The sequence below is a fragment of the Plecotus auritus genome (assembly GCF_963455305.1).
Source record: "Plecotus auritus genome assembly, chromosome: 1".
In the NCBI taxonomy this organism is placed as follows: domain Eukaryota; kingdom Metazoa; phylum Chordata; class Mammalia; order Chiroptera; family Vespertilionidae; genus Plecotus; species Plecotus auritus.
In genome coordinates this window covers 116,219,302-116,232,114 of record NC_137770.1, presented here as the reverse complement: position 1 = coordinate 116,232,114, position 12,813 = coordinate 116,219,302, and the positions used below count along the sequence as shown (strand labels likewise).

The 12,813-nt window shown below is 54.3% G+C and overlaps 1 protein-coding gene across 2 annotated transcripts; it reads right to left on the bottom strand.

Annotated features, from left to right (window-relative positions):
* Positions 1–4,361: 4,361 nt before the first annotated feature.
* Positions 4,362–11,187, bottom strand: ULK3 (unc-51 like kinase 3). Of its 2 annotated transcripts, none has more exons than XM_080662143.1 (16): positions 10,964–11,187; positions 10,148–10,288; positions 9,943–10,063; positions 9,274–9,378; positions 8,433–8,576; positions 8,139–8,221; positions 7,596–7,751; positions 7,309–7,414; positions 7,075–7,115; positions 6,750–6,852; positions 6,585–6,649; positions 6,423–6,501; positions 6,308–6,348; positions 5,873–5,920; positions 5,573–5,639; positions 4,362–5,453 (listed from the first exon to the last, which is right to left on the bottom strand). In XM_080662143.1, the coding sequence occupies exons 1-16, from the start codon at positions 11,063–11,065 to the stop codon at positions 5,437–5,439; spliced, it is 1,419 nt and encodes a 472-aa protein (XP_080518269.1). In that variant the 5' UTR covers positions 11,066–11,187; the 3' UTR covers positions 4,362–5,436. The 2 variants fall into 2 exon arrangements, with proteins under 2 accessions (XP_080518269.1, XP_080518270.1); XM_080662144.1 differs by lacking the exon at positions 10,964–11,187 and adding an exon at positions 10,569–10,634.
* Positions 11,188–12,813: the final 1,626 nt, after the last annotated feature.

Sequence of the window (12,813 nt, the reverse complement as noted above, 5' to 3'; positions counted from 1 at the left end):
GGCTGTCACGCTAGGTCCTTCTTGAGCATCCCCTAGGCTGTCCCCAGGTTGTCACTGGATAAAAACCCCTCCTGACCTTCCTGAAGCTGGAGGAAACTCAACCCAGGGCCCCAGGCTGTGTGTGGGGGGGGACATGGGCACTGGGCACATGATAGGCTGGCTATATCAGTGGTCGGCAAACTCATTAGTCAACAGAGCCAAATATCAACAGTACAACGATTGAAATTTCTTTTGAGAGCCAAATTTTTTAAACTTAAACTTCTTCTGACACCACTTCTTCAAAATAGACTCACCCAAGCCGTGGTATTTTGTGGAAGAGCCACACTCAAGGGGCCAAAGAGCTGCATGTGGCTCGCGAGCCGCAGTTTGCCGACCATGGGGCTATATCAATAAATGATAACTCATTCTTTAAATGCAGCAAGGCCCATGTCAGCACTCCACCTTCCAGGGGCCTCCTGCCTAATGGGGTTGGGCAGACCCCTTTACCCCCAGTGGTTTACAGGACCAAGGGTGAAAGAGGCAGGGGGATATGGCTGTGAGGAGGCTAGGGTTAGTGTTCACTGAACCCTCACCCAACAGAATGGCTGGAATCTGGGGTCAGGGAGGAGGTTGAGCCCCAACACTACTTTTCTCCTCACAGGCTGGAAACCCCAAGAAGCCCTGACCTGTCTGCATGTTCCTGGAATTGGGGGGAAGAGGCTCTGAGGTAGCAGGAACCAGCTCCATTGCTCAGGCCGAAATGGGCAAGAAAAGCAGACTGAGGGGTCCCAAGCCCTGCTGGCTTCCCCCTGCCTCCCCTACCCCTTCCTTCCCCTGCTCTCTGGCTTCTCTGGCAGTCCATGCCCCTCTCATCTATGTCCCTGCCCTCTGCTCATTCCTGGTTCATACCCATCTTACACCCACCTGCCTCATTTCCAAGCCTTTGGGGCCTCCTGAGGACGCCCTCTTCACATCCTGTTTCTACTCCCATTTATTTAGATAATCACTTGCTCCATGACTAGTCCACCTGATATTATATGAGGACAACAAAGAAAGCCACCTGCTACCAGAACTTCCCTTTTCACAGTGATTAAAATCCCACCAATAAGGCCCCATAGTTTAGAGCAAAGCATTTACCTCCCCAGATCCTCTCCTCCTCTCCCTCCTGTTCTCTCTTTCTTTCATCCTTCTCGCTGTCCTTCTCACCTTTGCAGGCAGTCTGAAAATACAGGAAATGTTGAAAGGTGATGAGACAGTTCCTCCACCCCGCCCCCGCCACACCCCCTCACCACTACTCTTTCAGGAAGTGAGTGACAGCAAAGATGGCCGGTCTGCTCCCCCTCACCCCCACCCTTAGGTTCTCTAGCCCCATGACATGGGGGATTTCAGGGGATTGGTGGCAAGCCCTGGTACCTGCTCCACTCAGGTCTCCTTCTACCCATCCAGATAGCTCAGGCCTAGTCCCCAGAGGGAGAGGGGTGCAGATCTCAAGTGACTGTCCAGAGGCCAATTGGCCCCAGGGTGGACTTGGGGAAGATGGTGACAGGGTTTGGAGTTGGGAGGCTCCCCCTTCCCCCAGTGGCCATGGTCCCTCCTCAGATCCTGGAAGCTCCCAGCAAGCAAGCTGGGAACATATGGGGGAATGTGTGCTGTGCCAGAGCTGCTGGCAGAGCCTATTGGTCCAGCTGACGCCTGAGGCTGCTTGGGGTGGGGAACCACATGTGAGGGGACTGGAAGAAAGCCACAAAGCCTGCTACCTGCCTCTAGTTCTGTATCCACCAGGCATAGCTGTTCCCAGAATCCATGTGAGGCTCCAAGAGAGCAGAGACCAGGGTGAGCTGGGTCGGGGGAGCAGCAGCATTGAGGCTGCCTTAGCCTTGCTCAGCAGGGACGTGCCTATGTGTGTGAGCATGAGTAGAGTCTATATGGAATCTGCATGGATCTGTGAGCTTGGATGTGGCTTTCGGTGTTTGTGTATGTGCTTGAGGCTGTGGCCTGTTAGTGTTTGTATATCTATAATATTTCAAGTGGATAAGTATGGGTATGAGTTGCTCTGAGGAAAGTGTGCCGAGCCTCAGTGGTCTTTGGGGATAAGATGACTTGCAGAAACCACGGTTCAATGATCTGCCGAATCTCCCGTTAGCCAAAAAAGGGACAGGCTGGGCACAGGGACCTGGGTCCCTCCATCTGCCCAAGGCCCATCTACTGTCCTGTCCCCAGGGCTGGTCCCATGGGAGACAGTGGGTCCCAGGCCCAGGTGCTCCCCCAGCTTGGTCCAGTACTGGCTTTGGACTTGGGGGACTGAGTGGAGGTGGGAGGACAGGGCAGGTTGAGGCACCCTGATGCTGGGGAAATGTCTGCCCTGCTTTGGGCATTTTCAAAGTATTAAAGATGAGAGGCAGAAACAACTCCTACCCCTAGAGAAAAATCTTTTTTTAAAAAAGCAGATTGGCTTATTTTTCATATGTCTCTGCCATTCGAAGGGAGCCCTAGAGAGTGGAACCCCCTCCTCCCTACCTTAGCTCTCTAGCTGGGCTGTTTCCCACCTTGGCAGGTGGCCCAAATATAGGACCAGTGTGGAAGCATCGAAACACTCTGCCCAGAGAGGGCCCAATCCACAGTCCCACTTGTCCAGTGCCCTGTTGGCAGGTAGTCAATGTAGATGTCGGAAATAATTGGGGCCTGTAGGCAACCCCTCCATCCCATCATCCTAGCCAATCAGTCTCTCCTTCCTATTCAATCTTCTCCATTCACCCCCACAAACAGCTCCAATCATTCCCTTCCTTCCTTTCCCTCCTTTTACTTACTGAGGCTTTTTTTTTTGTCCAGCCCATCCCCAAAGATAATCTGAAGTACATTTCTCTCCCTACATCTGAAAATAATAGTTTATTGAATCTTACTGTGTGTCAGGCTAGTGTACAGTAACTCGTTACAGTCTTAGAGATTTCTACAGGGCACTTCACTTCATCCTAGTTTTACTGAGAAATGGGCCAGTCCAGCTATTTTCAACCTGTGTGCAGCAATAATTTTTAAAATATGCAAAACCAGTACCGGGGCACTGACCTCTTTTTCCTTAGATTGTCAAATTAAAAAAAAGACAATAGCCATCTGGTGTAAATGAATCAAAATTACACCTATTTTTTGGTCAGATCAGCACAAATATTTTTGGTGTGCTGCAGAATTTTAGTAATTAGTTTATGTGTGCCATGAGATGAAAGGGGTTGAAAATCACTCCGTTAGTCAATGGGTCTCTTGGTCGTGGCAGAGCCAGGATTTTAGCCTTGCCTCCTGCCTTCTGGACCACTGCTCTACATTGCCCCTCACAGCCAGGGTGGGGAAGGGCTTCCTATCCCCTAAGTCCCCAAAGATGCTTCTAAGTGCTGTTAAGACCAAGACCTTGCCCTTGCTGGTTTGGCTCAATGGATAGAGCATCTGTCTGTGGACTGAAAGGTCCCAGGTTCGACTCCGGTCAAGGGCACCTGCCTGGGTTGCAGGCTCGATCCCCTGTGTGGGGCATGAAGGAGGCAGCCAGTCAATGATTCTCTCTCATCATTGATGTTTCTATCTCTCTCTCCCTCACCCTTTCTCTCTGAAATCAATAAAAAAAAAAAAAGACCAAGACCTTGCGGGTAGGGTAGGGACTGCTGGGAATTACCCCAGTTTTGGGGGTTCCTGAAGGGCTAAGTATAAGATACCCTAGAGGCCCTGGCCGGTTTGGCTCAGTGGATAGAGCGTTGGCCTGTGGACTGAGAGGTCCCAGGTTCGATTCCAGCCAAGGGCACATGCCCAGGTTGTGTGCTCAATCCCCAGTAGGGGGTGTGCAGGAGGCAGCCGATCAATGATTCTCTCTCATCATTGATGTTTCTATCTCTCTATCCCTCTCCCTTCCTCTCTGAAATCAATAAAGAAATATATTTTTATTAAAAAAAAAAAAAAGATACCCTAGAGAATGCCCTTTGCCCCAACCCTGCTCACTCACTGGCCCAAGGGAAAGAGGGTTGGGAGGCCAGGGATCCTGTGTGGGGTAAAGGCATGTGCAGCGCTGAGCACAAGGGATTTACAGGACTGTGCTCCTCCCATGGAGTCCCCTTTTCTCTGGTGCACAGAGAAAGGGCATTGCCTGGCACCTAGGCCTGTGCCTGTCCCCTTCCCACTAGTCCCTTAGGTGGTGGGCAGGAACAGCAGCTGGTCAGCCTGACTCTCCTGGGGCCTGAGGGCAGGAGGCAGATGTGGCTCTCACTCTCCCACCACCCTGTGGCCTTCCCCAGCCCTCCCTCAGGTTACCCTGTTATTCCTGGGGTCCCTATAGCACTAGCAAGGAAAAGGGGCTGCCCGCCTTGACTTACTTCTCTTCTTCCAGGGCAAGAAAAGAATCACAAATTCAGAAAATAATTTAATAGGGAAACAATAAATGATACACTTCATACTGGCCTCTGATAGGGCAGAAAAGATGACCCTTGCCGCAGGAGGCACTGAAGGGTGGAAAGGTTAGAAATCACCAACAGCCAGAGTTTTAAAAACAAATCCCCAAATAACTCCTGGTATACACATTGTTCTCCAGATGAAAGTCACTTGGTACTCCTAAAAGCCCACATGGGGGAGGGGGATCGGAGGTAATAGCAACACCAATGGAGCTGGGAAGACCCAGGCCCAGAGAAGGAAAGGTGCTTGCCCAGGGCACAGGCAGGGGTGGCAGCCATGTCAGCCCTGAAATGTCTCCTGGGCTAGTGAGTCTCTAAAACCTGAGGAGTCGGGCAGGCGCCATGCCTCCTTGTTCCAGGCCAGGACCAGCTCTGCAGAAAATAAGGTGTTCCCTAGAGATGAAGGCTGGAGGAATGAGGGTTAGGGACCCTTCCCTCATACCCTCTGGGGCAGGGCAGGGACAAGCATGAGTTTCTTCACTTTGCCCCACCCTACGAAATAGATTCTTTTCATGGCTTGCAGGATTAACTTGGGTGGACAGACATCAGCTTCCAAGATGACTGGTGTTCTGCAGGGCCGAGTGCAGACCATGGTGGGGTGGTCCCTGAGGGGTCCCTGAGCGCCCTGGTCCACTGCGAGGATAGAGGTGAGTTGCAATAAGGGCTCCCAGGAAGGAAAGGGGTGGGCACAGGCTACATCTGAGCAGGTTTTGCTTCTGAGAGCAAAACAGAGCCTTGATGCCCTAAATTGACAGGCTCAGGGTCCAGCAGTCACCAGTTAACCAAAGTCACATGAGACACTCCTCTCAGAGGCCTGCTCCCCTCCCCTGGGGCCAGACCCAATGCTCCCAGCCCATACAAGGGCTGGGCCATCAGAGCCTTTGTGGGGTGGAGAGCATCCTGAAGGTGGTCGCAGAGTTGCCCATCCAGGAAGGCTACTCCGCCATGGTGCAGAGGGCCACAGAATTCTGGGCATCAGTCTGGTGTGTCCCCCAACTTCAGATGGCCCATGGTCTGTCCAGTCATCTTTTTGCGGTCACTGCAGGGTGCAAGCTGTGGAGGGTAAGGGAGAAGGGTCAGTGTCAGGTCTCTGGCAAAAGAGGAAGAATCCAGGGCTGCCCCTGGCTTTCACTCCTCCTTGGGCAGAAGGGAGGACCCTAGGCAGGACTCACAGCTCCGAACAGACTCTGACAGCCCCTCCTTGTCCAGGGTCTCAGCTTCCCAGTGAGACTCCCTCATCTGTGGAACAAAAAAGCAGCACCAAGGTGACAGGAAGCCAGGGGCAGGTAAAGGAGCTGCATCAACAGTCCCTGAGCAACTGGGAGTGAAAGACAGAGACAGAGTGGAGAGGCCTGCAGATGGAACCCAGAAAGGGAGACACACACACAGGGGAAAAGGCGGGACAGACAGCTACAAGCAGAGGAGCAGAAACCACATAGCCTTGCCCCAATGGGACCCCCTCATGTGCTCACCTTGACTTGCTCTTTCAGGTATTCAGCTCGAGCCATGAGGTTCTGAACCTGCCAAGGGAAGACATACGTGCCCATGGGTGTGGGGGTGGGGCCCTCAGAGTGAGACCCTCCTCACTCCTGCTGCTCTCTAGAACCCTCTGCCCCAGAACAACTGCATCCTGAGTCCTTTATCTGCTCCCTCCTCCAGAAAGCCTTCCTGACTAAAGTGGCCCAGCCAATTTTCTGTTGCTGGGTCCCCGGATCCTGCCTATCCCTATGGCCTGACCTGAGCTCCTAGCCCCTATGAACCGCATGGGGCCAACAACCTATCAGGTCTGTAAGGTCTGACTCCCAGACTTGAAACACCCCGAGAGAACCCAAGGAGGTCCTCCCAGATGGAAGGAGGGTCAAAGGGGAAGATGAAGCCCCCACAACCAACCCAACCATGGTGGGCACCTCAGTGTGAAGCAGCTCCCGCCTCCGGCCTGGGGGCTCCCCTGCAAAAAGAGGGAGGGCGAGTGCTAAGGGCAGGGCAGCAGGGACTCAGGGAGTGTGGTGGTGAGGGCCTCACCTGCCAGCAGCAGCAGCAGCTCCCCGAGGCTCTGCTGGTACAGGTCTAGGGCATCCTGCTCCCCGCCAGCTTCCTCCTCCTGCAGCCAGAGACACCAGTCATTTAGGGTCATGATCTAGATCCCTCCCTGCCCCACCTGGACCCCTCCCACTGGGTACAAACCTTGGCCACAGCAGCTGAAGCCACTTCCAGAGCAGCCAGGAGGCGTGGCTTGTCCCGAGCCATCTCTGGGATGAAGGGAAAAGGCTCAGGGTGAGGGAAGCTGCTTGTTTTCTCATCTCAGGGAGCTGACCCCAAGCCGCTGTCCCAGTCAGGAGCTGGGCCTACCTCTGAGCAGGACTTGGACAGAGGCCCCCTGCCTCAGCAGGGCCTGATTGGAGGAGGACAGGATGGCCTTGAGCTCCTCAGCCCTGGACACATACTGTCGCACCTACAGGAGCACGAGGAGCTGAGGAGGGGCTGTCCCACCCTGCCTCCCTCGCCAGCATCCACATCCAAGTTCTCCCTCTAGGTCCTCAGTGACTGTCCCAAGCTGTAATGTCAGGAGCCAGCCTGACCCCTTCCCAGGACAGGAAGTCCTGGTTCTAAGAGAGCCAGTCTCAGGCGCCCCAGGACCCCTCATCAGTCTCCTCCAGGGGACTTGCTTACCCACCTTTGCCTTAATTGCCTCCTTCCGCTGTGTATCCACTTCGTCTGCAAACAGTGGTTGTTTATATGAGGACCTTGTCCCACACCAAACCTTCTAGAATCCTCAAAAGCACTAAGTTCTAGATTTATCCTCTGCCTTGTCTCCCATAAAATTATGAATGGGGACATGCTTCTGGAATCCATCCACAGCAGCTATGGCCGACCCACCCCTGCTACACCCAGGGCTCCATGCACTTACAGTGCAGGGCAGGCACAAAGAAGTCCAGGGCCTTGCAGTAAAGTGATAAGGCAGCCACAGCATCCCCCTCCTGGTCCTTCTTCACAGCCTGCACCACCAGGATGGTCTGGAGGATGGGCAGATCAGGGAGTCATGCCCACCCCTCTGTTCACCATAAAGTGGGAACAGCAGGTCCCCTGAGCCCACCCTCATCCCCCTGAGGGGCAAGCCCCCTATTTACCATCAAAAAGTGTAGATGAGACCCCCAACCTGCCTTCACCCCAGCCCACCCCTAGTGGCCTGCTCACTGCTCGTGCCAGGCTCTCCTCACTGGGCATGTGGTCCAGGTCCACCCAGGGGTGGGCAAAGAAATCCTGGAAGGAGATGCGACGACCAGGGTCCCGCTCTAGGAGCCGCCGCAGCAGGTCCTGGCAGTCTGGGGAGAGCTGGGGCCGAAGGGGAAGCTGTGGAGGGTGGGGAACAGGTCACACTGGGCTCCAGAACCTCCCCCACCCTGTCCTGGTATGTCCCAGAGGTACATGTCTGACAGGTGAAGAATCTGAGAGCCAAGCCTCCTGCCCACGCCCTCCCTGGAGCCCTGAGCTTTCGTAGAATCCTAATTCGGGTTCTCCCCTCCCTGGCTTTTGCTTTGGGGAAGACTGGGCCTGGATCTACACAACCATCTGTGGGCTGATCTAGGTCCCTAGAACTGAATGGAGCTTCAAGCACGCCCAGCACCACAAGGTCCCTAGAGCCCACACCCAATCTGTGTAGGGATAGTGAGGTCTCCAACCTGAGGACTCTGACTCCCTCTGTCCCGCAACAGGTTGCTGAGGCCCTGCAGGACCCACCTCGATAACCCGATTACTCCGGATCTTCTCTTCCAGCTCTGTGAACGACCTGGAGGCAAAGGGGGGCTGCCCAAAGAGGGCTTCTGTGGAGGGAGGCAGAGGGCAAGCTGGGAGGGACAGGGTGCAGCCTGGCCTGGCCCACTCCTGGGAGGGCCTGATAACCCCCAGAGCAGGGGCTCAGGGCCATTAAAGTCAGCCTTCTCATTAAAGCCCTTCAGGAGTGACTAGGAAGGGCATGCCCGAGGACACACAGTGCAGGCCTCACAGTGTGAGGGCAGGGGACAGAGCTCTCACCATACAGAATGACCCCCACGGACCAGAGGTCCACACGGGCATCGTACTGCCGCTGACACACCATCTCAGGGGCCATGTAGAGAGGGGAGCCACGGAGCATGTGCTTCTCATCCCACGGGGACATGTGCTGTGAGAAGCCGAAGTCTGCAGGCAAGAGGCCAGGCAGCAGGGCTCAAATTCCAGCTTTACCCTGAGCTCCAGCACAGGACTCCGCCCCACCTTCCAGATTCACCAGGATTAATCCTATTTCCCAGTCTTAGCTAACTATTAACCTCAAACACCCTCCTGCATCTTTCAGTGGGGGCATAAATCCTCCCATAACACAGCCCCCCTCAGGTGCTTTTCCAGGAAGCCCACCCTGCTCACACCAGCTATGAAGATAATGGCCCACTAGGAGTTAGAACCCTCCCTCACTGTCCCACCAAGCTCAGATTATACCCTCTGCAGCCTCAAGCAAATTCTTTTCCAAATCCTATCATGGACCACAACCACCTCTCCCCCACCTCACACCCTCCAACACTGCTGCAGGTTGAGTTTACAGCTTGAGCTTCAATTCTGGTGACCTACCAAGTCCTGGCCATGATCCCAAGCATTACACTGCTGGAATCCAGTGTGGATGGCCTGAAAAGGGCCCTACCTTTTGGTGATGGGGCCCATTTCTGGATCTCCCAGCCTGTTGCTGTTTGATGACTCGATAGAGGGCTCCACAAGAACCAGGGCTGCTGAGTGCACACCCACCCTCCAAACCTTGAAGCTCCATTCAGTTCTAAGGACCCAGAACAGCTCACAGATTGTTGTGGAGACCCAGGCCCAGCTTTCCCCTGCTGTTCCAGATTCACACCTGCCAGTTTAAGGTGGGGCTTCTCCAAGGAGCTCAGCAGAATGTTCTGTGGCTTCAGATCCAGGTGAGATATGTTTCGTTCGTGCAGAAACTGCAGGGCACTAGCTGGGGACAGGACACATGCAGAGAAAATAGGTCAGAGGGACCCATCTCCCACCTGCCTCTCGCCTTCCCTGACTTACATCTGCTTCTTCAAGCCTGCATGACCCCATTTCTGGCCTGGCTGGTCTTCTGAATGCTTTACACAAAAGCACCAGGTTCCTGCCACTTCTAAGAACCCCCACTCCCACCCCCAGTGCCATCTTTCCTCCCTTGGGCTCCTCTGCAAGTCTCCCTCCTCCTAGAGGCCTCCCTGGGTGCCCCAGCCCTTTCGACTTTTGCTCTTTCTTTTGGTAAAGCACTTAGATACAGCCCAGTGGGCCCTGATGTGTCCCTACAAGGTCTTTCTATTATGTTCTGCATGTAGAAAATCTGGACTTCTTACAGCTTAAGGCTCCTACCTTTCTCTAGTAACAGCCTTAAGCTAGGGATGGGCACATGGCAAAGACAGGGCCTATAAATCCAAGCTGGGAAAGGAGGCAACTGCTAAGAGTGCAGGGGCTCTAAGCCTGGGTAGGGGTGCAGAGGTAGGACAGAGATCATGGGAAGTCTGGGGTCAGAGGTTTTTACCCAACTGCTGCATGAAGACACGAGCCACCTTCTCAGGTAGAATCCGGCGGGTATGGATGAAGCGAGACAGGTCACCTCCTGCGCAGAACTCCATGATGAGGTAGATGTTGTCACTGTCCCACTGTGGTTAGAGGCAAAGAGGCAACTTGAAGAGAGTGTCTCTTCTCCAGTCTCCTTTGCAGGTAGCCGAACCACAGGCCCCCACCTGGAAGTCTTTCAGCTGGACGATGTGCGGGTGTCGAATGCCCTTGAGGATTTCAATCTCTGTCAGGAGGTTTTCCACCGATGCCTTGTTCAGGCTCTTCTTGGCCACACATTTTATGGCTACCACCTCTCGAGTGTCCTTCTATGGAGGCAGGACATTTAAGGGCTCTACCTTGAGCGAGCCAGGGCCCATGCCTGGCCAGAAAGGCTCTGATTCCCTCTACCCTTCTCCCCCTCACAGGGCTTACCCACTCACACCAGCATCCAACCTTCCCCCTCTCAGGCTAATGGGAACCCCTGATTATGGAATTCTGGCCTCCCCACCCAGCCTGGTGTTCTTAAACCCTCTATTCCCTTAGTCCCATGAGCCCTTCTAGAGTGCTCCCACTAAGGCATGTCATTCGTGTTCTAGAACTACCCACATTGCTTCCTAAGTGGGTCCAGACTTCCAGAACCCTGTCCAAGATTCCTCCCAGTCCACCAGTTTTGAACCTATTCTTAAGCCACTGACACGAGGCTCCATCCAGGTCTCCACCTGCATCTCCGAACAAAACACAGGTGTGTGTACGTGTTTGCGTGTACGTGTTTGTTTTCTAGACCTGGGGGGTGGGGGGGGGTCAGTCAGCTCCCACCTCGTCCACCGAACACCAGATCCAGATCGGGACAAGTCAGGCCGCGGGTACCTAACTGCTCTCATGCCCTAACCTCCCCTGGTTTCCCAGCCTGCCACCCGCCTGGGCTCGCTCAGGGTCTGGCGGGCACAGGGCCTGGCTCTCAGAAGTTCTCAAGCCCGATTCCGGCTCCGCCTCCCCCCCACCTTGGCGTAGGCCTTGTACACCGTGGCGTACGTGCCACTGCCCAGGCGCTCGGTGAGGATGAAGCCATCCAGCCGCGGGGGACCCCAGCTGGACCCCGCCATCCTGACCACCTCGCGCCAGCCACCAAGCGCTTCCTGCTTTCCGTGCGGGTTCCGGCCCGGAGTCCAGCGACGAGAGCGGAAGAGCGCGCGCGCAGCAACTGGCCCGAGTCCTCGCTGCCGCCGGAAGTGCAGCGCGGGGGCGGGGCCAGGCTCCCGGCACTAAAGACTCTTCCCTTCCCAATGCTTTCTCCGCTGCTCGCTGCTCGGGAAGTGCTGCCCACCACTCCTCGGCCTCCGTCAGCCCTAGAAATCACATGATCTGCAAGATCCATCTGGGGATACTGAGGCCCCAGCGGGCCAAAGGGAGGAATCAGAGACCAGCACAGGAGGTCATCAGGAATCACATCCGGGCTCGTTAGGATCTTAGAGATCGCCCTCGTGAGGATCAAGAAGGGTGAGGGGGCAGGGGATTCAAAGAGGTCCCTCCTCCCAAGACCAGCAGCTCTGAAAGTGGAATTACTGGGACATGTGCTAAGGTTGCCAAGGTTGCAGACATCCCCAGTCAGGGCACATACAAGAATCAACCAATCCTATATAATAAAAGCCTAATATGCTAAGTGTCCGGTCGTCAGGTCATCCATTCAACCAATCAAAGCATAATATGCTAATGATATGCTAAGGCCACTCAACTGCTCACTATGATGTGCATTGACCATCAGGGAGCACATGCTCTGACTGGTAGGTTAGCTTGCTGCTGGGGTCTGGCTGATCAGGACTGAGTGAGACAGGCCGAATACACCCTGGAGCCCTCCCACCTCCCACATTCCTCCCCGGTCTGATCGTGCACCAATGGAATCCCTCAGCCTGGCCTGTTCCCTCTCGCAATCTGGGACCCCTCAGGGGATGTCGGAGAGCAGGTTTCGGACCTACAGTGGACCGACCAGTCGCTTTGACATGCACTGACCACCAGGGGGCATATGGTCAATGCAGGAGCTGCCCCCTGGTGGTCAGTGCGCTCCCACAGGGAGCCGGGCTCAGTAGCAGTGCTAAGGATGTCCAACTGTCAGCTTAGGCCCACTCCCCACCTAAGCCATCAGTCAGACATCCCCCGAGGGCTCCCAGATGGCAAGAGGGTGCAGGCCGGGCTGAGGGACCCGCCCCCCACCCCGAGTGCACGAATTTCGTGCACCGGGCCTCTAGTGAATACATAAATGAGTGGAACAACAAATCTGTTTCTCAAATCAATAAAATCTGTTTGTGAGAATTTCTTAAATATATTTTATTGATTTTTTTACAGAGAGGAAGGGAGAGGGATAGTTAGAAACATTGATGAGAGAGAAACATTGATCAGCTGCCTCCTGCACACCCCCTACTGGGGATGTGCCTGCAACCAAGGTACATGCCCTTAACTGTAATCGAACCTGGGACCCTTCAGTCCGCAGGCCGACGCTCTATCCACTGAGCCAAACTGGTTAGGGCGAGAATTTTATTTTATTTTATTTTATTTTATTTAAAATATATTTTATTGATTTTTTACAGAGAGGAAGGAAGAGGGATAGATAGTCAGAAACATCGATGAGAGAGAAACATCGATCAGCTGCCCCCTGCACACCTCCTACTGGGGATGTGCCCGCAACCAAGTTACATGCCCTTGACCGGAATCGAACCTGGGACCCTTCAGTCTGCAGGCTGACGCTCTATCCACTGAGCCAAACTGGTTTTGGCGAGAATTTTATTTTTAATTAAAAAGAAAAAGTGTAATAGAAGAGGCCAATCGTTATCTCAGGAAGGGACTTTCCCCCAGGGGT